At 46.0% G+C, this 16282-nt stretch overlaps 1 protein-coding gene across 4 annotated transcripts in view; it reads left to right on the forward strand.

The window, feature by feature from the left end:
- Nucleotides 1–16282, forward strand: part of lrrc28 (leucine rich repeat containing 28) — a 97055-nt gene that overhangs the window by 42268 nt on the left and 38505 nt on the right. For all 4 annotated transcript variants that reach the window (XM_072470788.1, XM_072470784.1, XM_072470785.1 and 1 more), the window contains one exon: nucleotides 4942–5148. In XM_072470788.1, the coding sequence (XP_072326889.1) occupies nucleotides 4942–5148 (207 nt within the window). The remainder of the gene's footprint in view (nucleotides 1–4941; nucleotides 5149–16282) is intronic.

Below are 16282 nucleotides of genomic sequence, written 5' to 3' on the forward strand. Positions count from 1 at the left end.
AACTTTACTATCTACTGCTCTCACGCTATTGCTGGAAAGTTTAGAATGCCTTACAAGCAAAATGCATTGTGATCATTACAGTAAATCTCTTGAGAGTCATGTGTATGTTTTTATTTTGGCTGGGGTGCAAAAGCCAATTTCCTAATCGTTTTCTGGAGGGGAAAGCTGCTCTGTTTCCAACACTACTGTATCCCAGGAAAAGTATTTTGTTTTAATAAAAGACTATATATATATATATATATATATATAAAACATACTGCAACCAAATACCCCCAAATCAAATTGCCATTGCGCACTTCTATGAGTAAGATAGAGAGAATCTACCTCAGCAAAACAACTGTTCAGCATGAACATGGAGCCACAGTTTAGTGTTTTTGTTTTTCGTTTTTATTCGAGGTTCCTGTGACAACGCTTCGGAGCTGGTGCAAAAATATTTTTGCTAAGAGTGTACTGAATTTAATTTAAGAAGCACTTAACAGTTGTCAATCTTTGCATTTACCTTGCCAAAACGTACAGAATGATTGTGCAGTGCATCTCTTCCCTAAAAATTACCTCAACTTGCTTTCATACACCCAGGGCATTCATCCTTTTATTTTGGGATTCTACTGTCACCATTGCATGTCAGGCAGCCAGCCACCATTCAATGAATGCAGTACAAACCAACAGCCAGGGGGAAGTGCTTAAATATGTTAATGAAAGAAGAATGTGCTAAGCTTCCACCTGTGTACTTCTGACATTAAAAATCAGCCGCCAGGGAGCAATGCATTGTGGATATGTCCAAGCTCCTTTTGTAAAGTTACATATGGCCCACACTTGGAGTTTTGGTATGGATGCTGCATGTCACATTCCATAATTGCAGCTAAAAACTTGACTGTTCATTCTACCACACTTAAGAACCTACTTGTTTGCTTGCAAGCAACATTTTTGGCTGTGTTTGCACGTGGCTGTTTGCAATGTGATTTCAGCTCAGGAAAATGTTGTGTACTTTTTGTACTCCTGCATAAGCAAATTTGTCAATCACACTTATCGATAGAATTGGTGGTGATCATGACAATATTGAATTCTTTACCCGTCAGTCTGGCCTCAATAAAACTCTAGATGGATTTGTAGGTATAGTATTATTTATTTTAACCAACTTACAAGGCTGACTTGCTTCTCAGGGACACAGAACACCGAAACTGTCTCCTGGACCCCTTGGAAAACGAATGAGGTCGGAGACAAAGGGATCTCTGCAAATACATTCAAATGGCATCAAGTTTCACATACACGATTCCCATAGGTCATCCTATACCCCTCCTGACCTGGCCATACATCCTAATTGACTCACTTCTCATTCCTTAACCCTGGGCCTCTTGTTACCCAGCATCCTTTTCCCCTCCTCTACCAGACACCCCTCCCCTTCCTTGCCATGCTTTCTGAAATCCTTTGTGCTTTGTCCTTTGTGAACTCACTAGAATTAAACTGGCCTACATCTACATTACTGTAACTAATATTTAAACTAACTATTTTATATCACATTCGTCAATCAGTTTAATTTTTCTTCACCATTCCTCCCTCCGCTGCCCTGACCATCCAAATCAGTCCCCCTGAAACAAATCCTCCTCTTTAAGGATGGAAAAGTGTAGTTTAAGAATGCCTACATAGTCAACCCATTGCCTGGTTCTGTTTGGCAGTAACAGAGGGCTGATGTTCAATAATTCCCTTGAAGATGCAGCTCAAATTAGCAAACTTACCCATTGGGGGTTCTTTCATGAAGTTGAGATTAGAATTTGGCAGGTTGCGCAGTCTAAATGCTTGTGCTGTAGATTTAAACAGAACTTTTCTTCCGTGTTCATTCTCCAAATTAATGCTTTGTTATATAATCACATGACTATTTATGGAAAGGATCAAGTTTTTAAAAAGCTTTGTTTAAAATGCCACACAAAACCAATCCATAGATACTTGAAATGCTGAGTACGATTAAACAGTTATGCTGCGCCTGAAAAGCAGCTTACCGCAGCGTGGCCAATAGAAGCCGGGAGACCTCACTCCCAGGATGTACCCGGCTTGCAACGCCTTGCAAGATCTAACGCAACCTCGTGAGACGTTGTGATGTAAATCCTGCCCATTGTGGGTGGGATCACTTTTAAGCAAATTTGCATATTAAAGCGAGACAGCTAGCTTCATTTTAACCTGCAGACTCCCGAAGTACCCGAGGCGTTGGGAATCTATCCCCATCGCTTCGGAGACCTCGGGCGAGCGCTGTTCAGCACTGGTCTCTACAAACTGGGACCAGACGGGACGACATTCGTGGAAGTCTCCCAGGGGATTCCATGCCCCAGTTGCATGTCCTCTGGGCAGGGTGGCACCATGGAATGGCTAATGCCACCTGGACACCCTCATAGGGCACTGCCATGTTGTCATTGCCAAGGTGTCATGCTGGCATTTCTGCATGGTGGTGATAGGGCTAGGGATGCTCTGTGCGGGTGTTGAGGTAGGGGGCACTCCCATAGTGCTTTGGGGCATTGCTTCGGGGGCTCCTCAGTGCACAAAACGGGAGTAACGTTTCATAGCATTGTGTTTATCGACGCTGCAAGTCCCAGGATAACACGTGGCTAAACGTGCTCGCTATGGGACTTTGTTCCCATTTAGTTAAATCCTGCCCGCTATGTAACTTGGTAACTTTCACATTTCGATTTCTAATAACCAGGATGCTGTCTTCTGTTTTTAAAATCTATGAACCAAAATGCATTAGTTTGGCATTGCTTCATTTTGTATTTGAAAGCCAGATTTGCTCTGATATAAACTGACCTCGTTATCCTTTTGTGTTTCATGTGCAGCATTTCATGCTGTTCTGGTATTCTTCCACCCCTCCAGACTTCCTGAGAATCATAAACAGACTTCCACTTCTCTTAGTTGCAGATTGTTTGGTGAATACAATAACATCCTTCCAGCAATGGTGGATCTGACAGCAAAGGAAATGGGGCTTGACTGTGTTTTACCTTCTTTGTTTCACACATAAAATCATTAAAATGATTGCTCTGTTTTTTCCCTTTTTCATCTTTACAAATCTGTGTAATATTCCCTTAACTGTAACACTTCATCTGTCTGTTGTTATACTTCTTATCACTGAAGATGTTATGTAATTATTTTGTCGAACACATGGTCCTTAGTTGATAATTTTGTTTTGCATGTTGAACTAAATTATTTATTATGTAAAAATACAATACATTTAATCTCCACTGTATTGGAGACCTTGGATAAATTCTAATTTTCCCTAGAAAATAATGGTTTTTATTGGGAGGCAGTGGCATAGTGGTATTATCGCTGGACTAGTAATCCAGAGATCCAGGGTAATGCTCTGGGGACCTGGGTCGAATCTCGCCAGGGCAGATGGTGGAATTCAAATTCAATATAAAATCTGGAATTAAAAGTCTAATGATGACCATAAAACCAATGACGATTGTCATAAAAAAAACCCCATCTGGTTCACTAATGTCTTTATGTCTTTCAGGGAAGGACATCTGTCATCCTTACCCGGTCTGGCTGACATGTGACTCCAGACCCACAGAAATGCCCTCAGGGATGGACTCTTAAATGCCCTCAGGGATGGACAATGAATGCTGGACCAGCCAGCGACGTCCACATCCCAAAAACGAATAAAAGGAAAAAATAAGAAACACAGTCAGTGCTATATTTGCAATTTGTCTCCACTACCAGCCATTCCCTTAAATCCTTCTACCTTCCCCACCCTCAGCTCCATCATGTGTAGAGCTTGTGGACGACTTTCACACAAAGACAATGGGTGGGATTCTCCATTGTGAGTCTGCCTCGCTACTGCTGCCAGTGGGAACGGAGAATCCCACCTGCGTGAAGGAACGGCACAGTTGCTTCACAGCTCCAGAGTCCCAGGTTCGATTCCCGGCTTGGGCCACCGTCTGTGCGGAGTCTGCGTGTTATCCCTGTGTCTGCGTGGGTTTCCTCCAGATGCTCCGGTTTCCTCTCACAGTCCAAAGATGTGCAGGTTAGGTGGATTGGCCATGATAAATTGCCCTTGGTGTCCAACAGGTAGGTGGGGTTACTGGGTATGGGGATAGGGTGGAGGCGTGGGTTTCAGTAGGGTGCTCTTTTCAAGAGCCAGTACAGACTCGATGGACCGAATGGCCTCATTACATAGAACTGTAAGTTCTATGTTCTATGTAAAATGGGTCTCTTTCCTCTGGTACTATCCTTCTCGATTTTAAATTCCATCTTCAGCCCTTTCTCAAAAAGAATCCTCAAAGCCTCTAACCTTAAAAACCACCATTCTATTTCCAATCTTCCATTTCCTTCCCAGGCAGAATTTTAAATCATTGACATGAATTGTTAGACTTCATTTTCTGTTTTATAGCAATTGGAGATGGGGAAATGATACCCAGTGATCACATACTAAAAATTTTGTACATTTTATCCTAACCAATGTTTGTTTTTCAAGCATAGCCAAGATTTAGAGAGTTGTGAATAGAAAATGGTTGTATATTTTTACATGTACCTTTGATTGGAATTAAACTTGCAACAAGAGGGTTAAGAGTTTGTAATAAACAATTTCTTGTCTTCCTTGAAATCCAGGAGTAGCCAAATTTAATATCTTGAAAATGTTTTTAGTTGCCATTCCTTAAAGCAAGATTTTGATTCCAAGTCAAGCTTGCTTGGATGTGAATTCATATCCATGTGTAATAAACTTGAACAGGAAATTAATTTTATTCTGGAAAAGGAGTGGGAGTAGAAACAATATGCAACTGTGTAGAACATAGCTTCTACTGTAAAACTGGTAAGTGACAACTATATTAAAGTAAATGCTAAAATGCTTTGACACCCAGATTTACTCCTTTTTTTCCAAAATGTATTTTTCATTGTGAACTACACAATAAAGCCAGTATAAATGATTTACGATTGTGAATGGGTTCTTTTTGTTTTGAGCAGAAATTGGAGATTTGAAAGAACTGCAGACTCTCGATGTCTCGACCAATTGCTTGACAACATTGCCGGAGAGTCTTCATTTATGCTTTTCCCTGCAGTATTTGGCAACTGACCGGAACCATCTTGTAGATTTACCGAGGCAGCTTTGCATGCTTCAAAATTTGAATGAACTCTCTGTTACCAGCAACAGTTTAAAATGCTTACCACAAGGTGAGTTTCAAGTATTGTTACCATAGAGTACATGTGAAATTTCATTAATATTTTTGTGAAGTGCCTTTGGACATTTTTGCTACTTTAAAGGTGACATAAATGCAAGTTGTTGTTGAAACTTATTATCTTCATCTAATCTTGAATCATGGAATATTTCAACGGTGACTTTTATTTTTGCTATGATTTAATCTGTTAACTTTTAGCATTTGTTTAGGATTCTTTTATGGTGATTCATCATTTCAACTCCCAAGTCTGTGATAGAATAATTTGAAACACTTAGCATTTTAAGTTAAAGCTCTGGTGTCATGCCAGGAACAATATTTATCACACATCCCGTGACAACTTTGCAGTGGACAGCTACCATTTTAGTTTTGATGATCAATTTTCTCGTGCGTTGAAAATTCCAAGAACACAGATCCTGAACTTGCTTGGAATGGTGATCATAGTCAGATTGCCACTCCGCTCATACTTTCTTACCTGAAATTCCTTTTGATCCTGTCTTGCCCAACCTTCTGATTCAGGCCTAGCAAGGCCCGAGCAGTGCAGCGGATCACTGGGGCCTCGAGTCAGGGACACCTCTGTCAGATACATACCCCTTTTTTCCAGCATTAGCTATCATAGACCAGATAAGTTTAAAAGTCCAGCCATGTTTAAAGATCTTTCACAGGCGAAGGAAAAGGTACATTTTTATAGTAAGTTAATAAAATTTGGTAGGGTGGGGGGGGTGGAGGGAGGGGTTGTCCTGCCTTTGGAGGGGGTGGTCAGTTCGGGACTGGCTTATGGAAGTTGGCATGTGAGGGGTTTTGGGATGGGCCTTTGGAGGGGGATCGGCTTGGTTCTTAGGGGAAGGAGGGCGTATTGTCGTTGTCGGGTCATGCTTTGGGGCCATGGTCAGGAGGGGATGGGGGATTGGGGTGTGGAGAGAGCCCCTTGGGGCTATAGGGAACGAGGGAATGGGGATGGGGAATGGTGAGGGAGGCCTCTATGAGTTCTGGGATGTAGGATGAGTCGTTTGCGGGAAGTGTCGGTCAGTGTGCATCTGTAAAATAGACACCCGGAAGTTAGAAGAGGTTTTAATTCTTCTAACATTTTATGGGTAACCATTAGTGTAATATAGTTAGAACCAGTACAGGGCGATTGCTCAGGGGAAGTTTGCACTTCTGGGCAATTGCGTGCAAACCTTAGATGGGAACGCTATGGGTGTGTGTGATGGGGGTGTTAGTCGTTTTCCAGTACATCTTTTGGGTACCCGCCCCATACAATCCCCTGGAGCTTCAAAGTTACAGACTACAGTCTACCTTGTATAACTTGGGGGTGAGAGAGTATTTTTTGTGAACTCATGTAGGCCATGTAGGCAAAATTCTATGATTCAAGGTGGGAGAATGTATTTTTAGTTGGGCGTTAGAAACATCATACTCTAATAATCAGGGCATTATTTGGATGATTTAAAAAGCTCAACTTGCATTGAATGCAGTAAGCCTCGATCAGATCAGTATTGTCCGTGGATTTTATTTTGGTATAATTAGATTCAATGGTGGCATAGTGGTTAGCACTGCTGCCTCACAGCGCCAGGGACCTTGGTTCAATTCCAACCTTGGGTGACTGTTGAATTTGGACATTCTCCCCGTGTGTTCGTGTGTTTCCACCAGATGCTCTGGTTTCCTCCCACAGTCCAAAGATGTGTAGGTTAGGTGGCTTGGCCAGTCTTAATGGTCTCTTTGTATCCAAAGGTTAGGTGGGATTACATGGATGTGGCAGGGGAGTGGGTCCAGGTGGTGTGTTCTTTCGGAGGGTCGGTGTAGACTAAGTGGGTTAAATGGCCTCCCTCTGCACTGCAGGAATTCTATATTCTATTCTATTCTAATTCATCTCTTTTAAAACAATCAGCTGAAGAAAAAACTGTTTTAAACAGTTAGGTAAATCCCGGAAAATATAAAATTGAGCACCCGAATAGTTTATATTTCTTTAATCGTGTGTTTTCAGACGATGCTGAGCAAAGATTACCAAGGAAGTTGATCTTTTAAAGCGGATATGACTTTAATGACTAAGACTGGATTTTAGCATTATAGATTTCTTGACCATGCTTATTTACCCATTCATTTAAAAAAAAAAAAAGAATTTCTGTGATACATTTTCAATAAAATATTTTACTCAGGCGCTGAATTGAGAAGTGAAGTTTGCACAGATTCAGGATGTTTTATTACTGCTCACATTATCTGCATGATATAGAAATTGGCCAGGCTTTATTTCTTGGTAGAGTTCCTTGGAGCCTGATTGCAAATGTTTAAGAAGAATATAAATAACTTGAATATTTTTTGATGTCATAAATTCAATTGTGGGCTGTTGCTTCAGAAATCTTGACATATTTTTCAGTTTCTCCCGTTACCATGCCAATAATAAGTAAAGAGGTAGTTTTTGGCAGGAAGGGGAAAACATCCGCAGGGAAGGAAGGTGTCCTTGAGTTGTGTCTCATGATCGCAAGGCCACACTTGTTGCCCATCTCTAATTAACCTGAGAGGTCGGTGCTGGTCTTCTTGAATCACAAGTCTTGATGCTGATGGTTTCCACGAGCCAGTTACAGAATTATGACCCAGGATGAGAAAGAAGGAGTTTTGGTATATGTCCACGTCACAATAACGTGTGACTTGGAGAAGATTCTGCAGGGCATCTATCTAGAGGGTGAGTTGGTCTTGTTGCTCTTATTAGCCTTAGTTTTATTAGCTCTAATTCTGTCACCTTTGCTCACGAGTCGCCAGGTATCTTTCTGATACCGCCACGTGGTTCAAGCTCAAGTACTGCTTAATAATACAGTACACCGCTTAGTAAATGTTAAATCAACGATCATTTATTATATACAGCAATAAATACTTATACAATAATACTACCTCTAGACTATTACCTACCACTAAAGGCCAATACTTAACTTTGGTGATGGCCCACCAGGTCAGGGAAACAAATGGCTTATCGAATTGGGTCTGGCCTGCGGGATTCAAAAAGGCTGGTACGGGTCGATAGTCTGGCACACCTATCAGGTCGCGATCGCTGGAGTAAGACTTACTTGTTCTTTCGTCGAAGGGTCTCGAAGGTTGCGAGTAGGAGAAGAAAGAGGGTCGATCTGAACTTGGCCCCTATCTTTATACTTCCCAGGGGCTTCCCGCCTCTCGGGGCGGACGTTGTCCTGGTCCCAATCACTGGGTTCGATATGCTCCAATAATGGGGCGATCCTTGATCGGGGGGGTGGTCGTTCACCTTTCCTTGTCTCGGCCACTGCTGGCGCCGAGAGGTCTGGATCGGCTTTCAATTGCTAATTTGTAGCAATTGTTCCCGGGGATAGCCGATTAAACTGCAGATGGCTGTGTTGATGTGCTGCTAATGGTTGCAGGTATCGGTCTGGGCCGACTTCCCCAGAGCCGAATACACTGTTCTGTCTGCAGCTGTCCGTTTGTGTCCTGTTGGCTGATTTTACCATCAGCCTTTTCAGTTCGCCATTTTACATCGGGTTTTGGCCAAATTAATCGGGAATCAGCCATTTTAGGTGGCTACATTCCCTCCGTGTGATCCTAACGCGAAGCGTGAAGGATCAAATACATTTGTTCTTTCCGTTCCCTGACCGGGGGGTGGGGACACCTCCTACATGGCCACTGCTCTGACCCTAGCTATGCACAAAAATTGTTACCTAAACAATTCTAAGGGCGCTATGTCAGGCAGGGGCATGCATTTGCAAAATAAAAAAACTTGGAACCTTTAATTTTACCTAATACACTATATTCACTAAACATTGCATTATCCTATCTTCCTAAAACATACAACAACAATCATAACGTTCAATATACTCTTTCCTGGCTTGGCAGTCAAGCTCAGGATCATACATTTTTTTGTTCATGAAAAGTTTTGTACATCTTTTATTTACAGAAAAAAACACAAGTGCATGTTCTTTATTATTTTGTTATAGGTCGGGGGTCTGGTCATAACTGAATATAGGGGATCGGATCCGATATACCGGGGTTCGAGTGCGGTACGCTCTCCTTCTCCATTTGCGGAGGCGCATAGTCTGCACTACACAGCAGAGTATCGCCAACGCTAACAGTGCTTCAAATACGTAGGACAGGGAGTACCAGGTTATGAACCTGGCACACCAGGAAGATGCAGTGTCGCTGGTGACTGGGCTTTAGGTACTGCGGGGCAGTGAAACATTAACGGCAGGGAGGTTTGAAATAATGGGGTCCGCGTTCCCGCGCAACCAAATGTTCATAAAAAAGATGTTGAGCACGATGAAAGAAGTCCTCATGGCTGTCCTGGCTGTCCTCTTTCCTTTTCCTTCTGGTGTTCTTTTGTTTTCTCCGGTCCTGGAGCTTCTGGAGTTCTGTGAAAACAAGCATAGTATCTGTAACTACCTTGGTTTAATATCCGGTGTGTTGGTGTGTCTGTCCTTTTGGGGCCAATTATTCCCTTATAATTGGTCACTATGTGTGACTCCCTCATTTTTTTTTTCAAAAACAAATGTTAGGACACAGCACACTTCCCAATGAGGGACCAGTGCTGATTTACCATCCGAATGTTCCAGGTCGCCCAAAACAAAATAAAAACGTTTTGAAATGAAAATGTCAAATGAGGTGCGTATGGGCCGCGACGGGTAAGATTTGGATGGAGTCCCCAGGTAGGACGGCTACCAATGCCGTATCTCCCCTACCCGAGCGTGTTTGACCAACGGGGGGTCCCCAGGCAGGGCGGGTCTCACGCCGTTTCTCCACTGCCTGAGCAACCGACAAGAACGGGCAAAAATGTAGTCATCGTGGTGTGGTTGCTACAGTGATTCTATCCTTGAATCACAAAAGCAGCTACGATCGGGTGTCTGGTAAGCAGCTATCTGCTGAAAAGCTAGTTCCACTGAACAAGCGTGTGGTCTGTTGACCAGTGCCTGTAGACAAGTTGGTACCGCTGAACAAGCTGCTGGAATTTTTTTTCCTGTAGGACGAACAACACAAACCAAACGTACGAACAACATAAAACATCCTGCAGGTTCAATCAGGAAGGACAACACTTCTCCCAAGCGTTTCCTTTAAGCATCATGTGGACACCTCAGTTCTCTGTTGCGAACAGGGCCGCAAAGGGGTTGGCGGCTTGGGAGTCAGACTCGAGGTCGTCCCCTTCTCCCGGGTGCCAAACTCTGGAGTGAATTAGTGCTGAGAGGGCTGTGTGGTGTGAGTTGGGGTTGCTTTCGTCGTTGCGGACGAGTCTGTAGGAATTGTCGCGGTGCCAATGAGTTGTGTCGAGTTGTGTGGGGACAAAGTCGGGGTCGTCCGTGTGGTTCGGTGGTCGGTGGTGGGATTTGTTTAGAAAAGTGATCATGAAGGGATCACTGGAGTCGAAATCGGAGTCGCTGGGTGTGGGTCCGGTGGTATGGGGATAGTAGGGAGACGTGCTGTGGCTATCGTCCGAGTCACAGTCGCTGTCTCTGCTGCTGCAGTCTGTGGGCGTTCCGGGGCGGAGTGTAGATTTTGGGGGTGGAGTCGAGGGCGAGTCCGTGTCTGGGCTGGACGTGGTGGGGGTTGGTCTGGGTACGTTGGCTGTGGGCGGGGTGTGGTCTGCTGCGTCAAGCATGACGTGGTGGGCGTGGTTTGACTGTGCTCCATAAGCCTTTAACTGGTTGATATGAAACCACGCAGTCTTACCATTTGGGTATTTTATTTTATATACCGATGGGCTTACTTTAACCGTAATGGAGTACGGACCCGAGTATTTTGGAGACAGGAATGTGCTGGGGTTATATACAGACAACATCACTTGCTGTCCTATATCATACTCCGTTGCATGCACTGCCTTATCAAAACAGGCCTTGCTCTGTTTCTTTTTGGTGCCCAATTTAACTGCGGCTGCTAACTGAGCCGTTTTTACATTAGCAACTAATTGCTCAACGGCTTTCTCGTGGGTGAGGGCCGTAACTTCAGGGCTGGTCAGGTCTAAACCTAACAAGTATTCTGTCCCTTTCATGGGGCGTCCGGTCATATGAGTGTGTGGGGTGTAACCTGTGGTGGTGGAAACAGTGTTACGCAAAAACATCAGCGCAAACGGGAGGACTGAGTCCCAAGTGGTGTTCTGCTGGACCATTTTTCGGAGGGTGGTTTTTAGGGTCCGATTCATACGCTCCACTATACCACTCGACTGTGGGTGGTACGCAATGTGAAATTTTTGGGTTATGCCAAATATCGTGAGGACGTTCTGCATGACCCGTCCCGTAAAGTGAGAACCTTGGTCCGATTCAATACTGCGGGGGAGTCCCCATCTTGTAAAGATGTGGTGGGTTAGGATCTTGGCTGTGGTTTTCGCGGTGTTGGTGCGGGCTGGAAATGCTTCCACCCACTTTGTAAAAGTGTCTATGACCACCAGAACATATTTATAGCCATTCCTGCAAGGGGGCAATGGGCCTATAAAATCAATCTGGAGGTTAGTCCAGGGGCCGTTAACGGGTCGGGTGTGGCTGAGTTGGGCCTTTTTGGCATATCTATCGGGGTTGTTCTGCGCACAGATAAGGCAATTCTCAATGTAATGGCTTACATCTTCCTTGAGATTTGGCCACCAACAAAGCTGTTTGAGGTGGGCTGTGGTGGGATCGATTCCCTGGTGTCCATGACCATCATGGAATAAACAAATTAATTGGTTCCTATCCTGCTCAGGAACTACATAAAGGGTGTCCTTTAACACCACACCGTCATGTGTGGTTAGTGTATTTCTGAACCTCTCGTAGGAGGCTGGAAACTTCCCTTTCACGATCTCAGTGAGAGCACTATCCTGCTTCTGGGCCTCTACTAGATCCTCGATCCTAGTCTGCGTGACCTGAACTGCACTCACTGGCGCACTTTCAGGGGGTTTCCAAAAGTACCCATGCCTGGATCCTGCCTTCGCCGGTGCGTCGGCTTTTACATTTCCAGGGGGGGAGGAACGATGATGGCTGCGGACTTTTATAATGCCAAAAGTCCTGTTCTGGGCTTTTTGTAGAATATGGCGGAGTAATGGGGCTGAGGGGAGGGGTTTCCCATCCGCGGAAACAAATCCTCTTGTTTCCCAGAGGGGCAGAAATCCTGTGAGGCTGTTGCAGACATATAGGCTGTCTGAATATATATCTGCTGGGCTGGGGAAGGAATCTGGGTGCTCTACAATGTACGCGATGGCCGCAAGCTCTGCTGCCTGTGTGCCTAAGTGTCCGGGGAGTTTTAATGCTATCTCCTCGAGGGCGCGTCCCTGCGCGTCCTCAACATAAATCCCGCAACCTGTTATGCGCTGCCCATTTAAGACTGTGGAAGATCCATCCACATAAATCTTAATGGGGTCACACGTGTCCGGGTATGGGGGGGTTCTGAGATGGATTTGCTAATCTTCTGGGGGGGTGTTTTAGCTATAAAGGGGCCTGTGTTGTGGTGTGGAGAGATGATTTCACACTCATGGGGGGGGGGGTTCCGGGGTACTGTAAATTGTCCGCTAAGTATGTGTGGGTCTTTGTGCGTTTGACTGTGATGTCCCGTCCTTGCAAGAGAAGGGTCCACCTAGCTGCGTGTATTTGGCTGACGGTACCGTCTTTAAGTCGTCCGTCCAGTAAAAGTTGGGTGGGGGTGTGCTCAGTCAGAATGGTGATGGGGTTCAGTCCGGTAATGTATGAAAAGTACTGGACTGCCCAGAAAACGGCGAGCAGGTGCCTCTCATAGGCTAAAAATCCCTGCTCCACAGCATCTAAAATTCGGGAGGCATAAGCCACGGGTCTTAGCTGGTCGTGCCGTTCCTGCAGGAGCACGGCTGAAAGGGTGCGGTCTGTGGTCGCGACCTCTATTGCGTAAGGGGAAAGCAGGTCTGGAACTTGTAGTGCGGGTGCAGCTATGAGCGCCTGTTTTAATGATTCCACAGCCTCCGTATGCTGCGGAAGCCACTCCCAGGGGGCTCCTTTCTTTAGGAGGTCTGAGAGGGGCGCTGCCTTGCTGGCGAAACCGTCGATGTGGTTTCGGCAGTAGCCAACCAGTTCTAAAAACGACCGGAGGGCTGAAACGTTCTGGGGAAGGGGCAATTTAGCGATCGAGTCAATTATTTTGTGCTCGATCTCGCGTTTGCCGTGTGTGATAATAGTACCTAAATATACCACTTTTTCTTCCAATATCTGGGCCTTTTTGGGGTTTACTTTACAGCCAATGGAATTTAACAATTCCAGGAGTTCGGACAGAAGCTCAATGTGCTCTTCCTTTGTGTCTGTCTGCAGTAGTAGATCATCTACATACTGTACCAGATATTCGGGGCGAGATAATTTTGCTAATCCATTTGCCAGCTGTCGGTGGAAAATGGAGCGGGAGTTGTGGAAGCCTTGTGGCAGGCATGTCCACGTGTACTGCTGCGCTCTGAAAGTGAAGGCAAATCTATACTGGCACGCCTTTGCCAATGGAATGGACCAGAATCCATTACTGACGTCCAAAACCGTAAAATATCGGGAATTGAGTCCCTGTTTGAGCATGGTCTCGGGACTTGTTGCTACGGTGGGGGCTGCTGCGGGGGTGACTTTATTGAGTTCCCGATAATCAATGGTCAAGCGCCATGATCCGTCGGGCTTTCTCACTGGCCAAATCGGGGCATTATTAGTTGAGGCTACCGATCTTAGTACGCCCTGTTCTAATAAGCTCTCTATAACTTTTAGGATTTCTCCCTCTGCTTCTAGGGGGAATCCGTACTGTTTTTGGGGTCTAGGGTCCGGTCCTGTTACTTGTACGGAGCCAGTCATCCGTCCACAGTCGTGCTTGTGGGTCGCGAATGCTGCCCTGTTCTTTTGCAGGACTGCCCTAACCTGCCGGTCCGTGCTGAGTGTGGTGGGGTTGAACCAAAACTCGCCTACTGCGCTAATTTTGTTCATATAGTCCCCTATGTTGAGCGTTGCGAGGGCGCTAGCGGATTTCGCCATCTTCCAGACGCACTGGTTGACTGGATCGAAGGATAGGTGGTGGGAATTCATAAAGTCGATTCCCAGAATATGTTCTGCTGTGTGGGGCAGGTCGACTAAAACTACGGGGTGTTTTGTGGTAATGTTTCCTATTTGAATGGGTACAGGGGCTGTGATGTGTCCCTGCTGTGAGTGGCCTGTAAAGCCGCTGAGGGCGATAGTGGCTGTAGTGGGCCACGTGTCCTGACAAAGGGTGGAGGAATTTATGGTGGTGCGGGACCCTCCTGTGTCCCAAAGAAACTCGATAGGCTGTCCCCGAATTTTCGCTGCGACTACGGGTCGTCCTGACCTATCCCAAAGGGTATCGCAGACCCAACTGGGGGAGCCTGTACACCGTCAGTCCGTTCCGGTCAAGTCCGTCTGATCCGAACGGGCGCTAACGCTATGTATGGGCTCTGCCTTTTTCTTACTGAGAGTGCCTGTCTGTTGGGCTCTCGGTGGCTTTTTAGGGGCATTGCACTCTTTGGCAAAACGTCCCAACTGTCCGCAGTTGTAACATTCTTGCGGTTTTGCTGGGGGGCTGTTCTTTTCCTCATTTACCCAGGTGGGGTTATGAGGTGTGGCTTTTACTGCCTGCATGACTGCGGCGGCTTGCTTTTCCTCTGTGGTTTTAGCGGCGGGTCGATTGTGAACAGACTGCTCCCAAACGCGGGACAATCTTTTAACCACCCGCTTCTCATTATGAGCCTCCTCCGATGTATCATAATTACTACAGGCATTCTGTCCTGCCTCGGTGGCATGGGAGATAAGGGTGCGGGTCCATTTGGCCATATTGTCTGGGGACAAATGGGCACGGTCTACGTCTCCAAAAAATGCTTCGAAGTGAATCTACAAGCCTCCTGCAAACGCTGTGGGGTGCTCAGACTTCTTCTGCCTCCACTTATTTAGGCCATCTACGGGGTCACCCCGGTTATACCTGATCGCATCCAGGATCGCGGTATGCATTTCTGCAAGGGTGCCTCCTCCTACGTTCTGTGGGTCGGGAAGGGCTGCTGCTACCGATGGGTCTAGACTTAGAACCATGAGCTTTACATGCTCTCTCTCACCCAGGCCGTACATGGTCGCCTGATGTTTGACGGTGGCAAAGAAATGGTGTGGGTCTGAAGCGGGGAGGAACGGTGTGATTTTTGCACACGCGTCCTGTAATTGGGTCACTGTGAGGGGGGTGGAATATAGGAATTCCGCCTCGTCTGATGTGGCTGTGCGGTGGGTTGTTACAGGGTTCATCGGAGCCTGAACTACCTGCTGTGTGGGGGGTGGGGCTGCTTTCCTCCTTTGGGGCTTTCCTTGCGCACATGTTCCCTGAACATATCTCTGCGCTGTTATCTGCAATTCTTCCCAATCAGGGCTGTCTTCCTGGTCTAAACTTTCCCCAAAGGTTTCTTGGAATCCCTTTTGGACAGAAAGCAGTGATTGCAGGTCTGCAATTTGCTTCCGGCACTTAGCATGGTCTATGGTGCTCTGCCTTTGTTCCGTGGTTGCCGCGTGGAGCGCTCTCAAGGCTGCCTTGAGATCACTACATTGCTTCTGTAGCGTCTCCACCTGCTTCTCTGTCTCTTTCTTCACCAGGACTGCACGCTGCGTGTCCTGATAAGCCTTTTCGTACTGGGACTGGAAACTACTCAAATGCGCCAGACAAGACTGGTGACCCCGTTTGGCGTCAGCCACCTCTTCGTCCTTTGCTGCTAATTTCCGCCTTAATTCCAGGTTCTCTTTCTCCACCTCGCATACATCGACTTTACTTATACGATGTATGCCCTCTACTTCTTTGCGGAGCGTCCTGATGACCTCCTCTGTGCCTCGCAATTGTGCCAGACAGGACACAATTGCCATCGGCTTGCGAGCTTTTGTTAAAATCTTTTTGTGGATTTCACTCATGTTCTCCCACTAAGTATGCCCTATACTTCCGGGACCTGAGTCGTCATTATTACAGAAATCATTCCACATGGGCCATCCTTTGCGCTTGAGGTATTTCCGAATTTCCTCTTCCCAAGTGGGGCACTGTCCCACTCTACTGCTGCTGGTCGCTGCGACCGCAAATTCCTCGGGATTCATGAGGCGTTGCATTGCCTGCATGGCCATCTCTCCTATCTGCTTGCTTCGGTTAAGTTTGGAACAGGGGGTTAAGGTGGTGTTGTAGATGCGGGTACGGCTTGCGCTAAT

The sequence above is a fragment of the Scyliorhinus torazame genome, chromosome 12 (genome assembly GCF_047496885.1).
Source record: "Scyliorhinus torazame isolate Kashiwa2021f chromosome 12, sScyTor2.1, whole genome shotgun sequence".
Taxonomy (NCBI): Eukaryota; Metazoa; Chordata; class Chondrichthyes; order Carcharhiniformes; family Scyliorhinidae; genus Scyliorhinus; species Scyliorhinus torazame.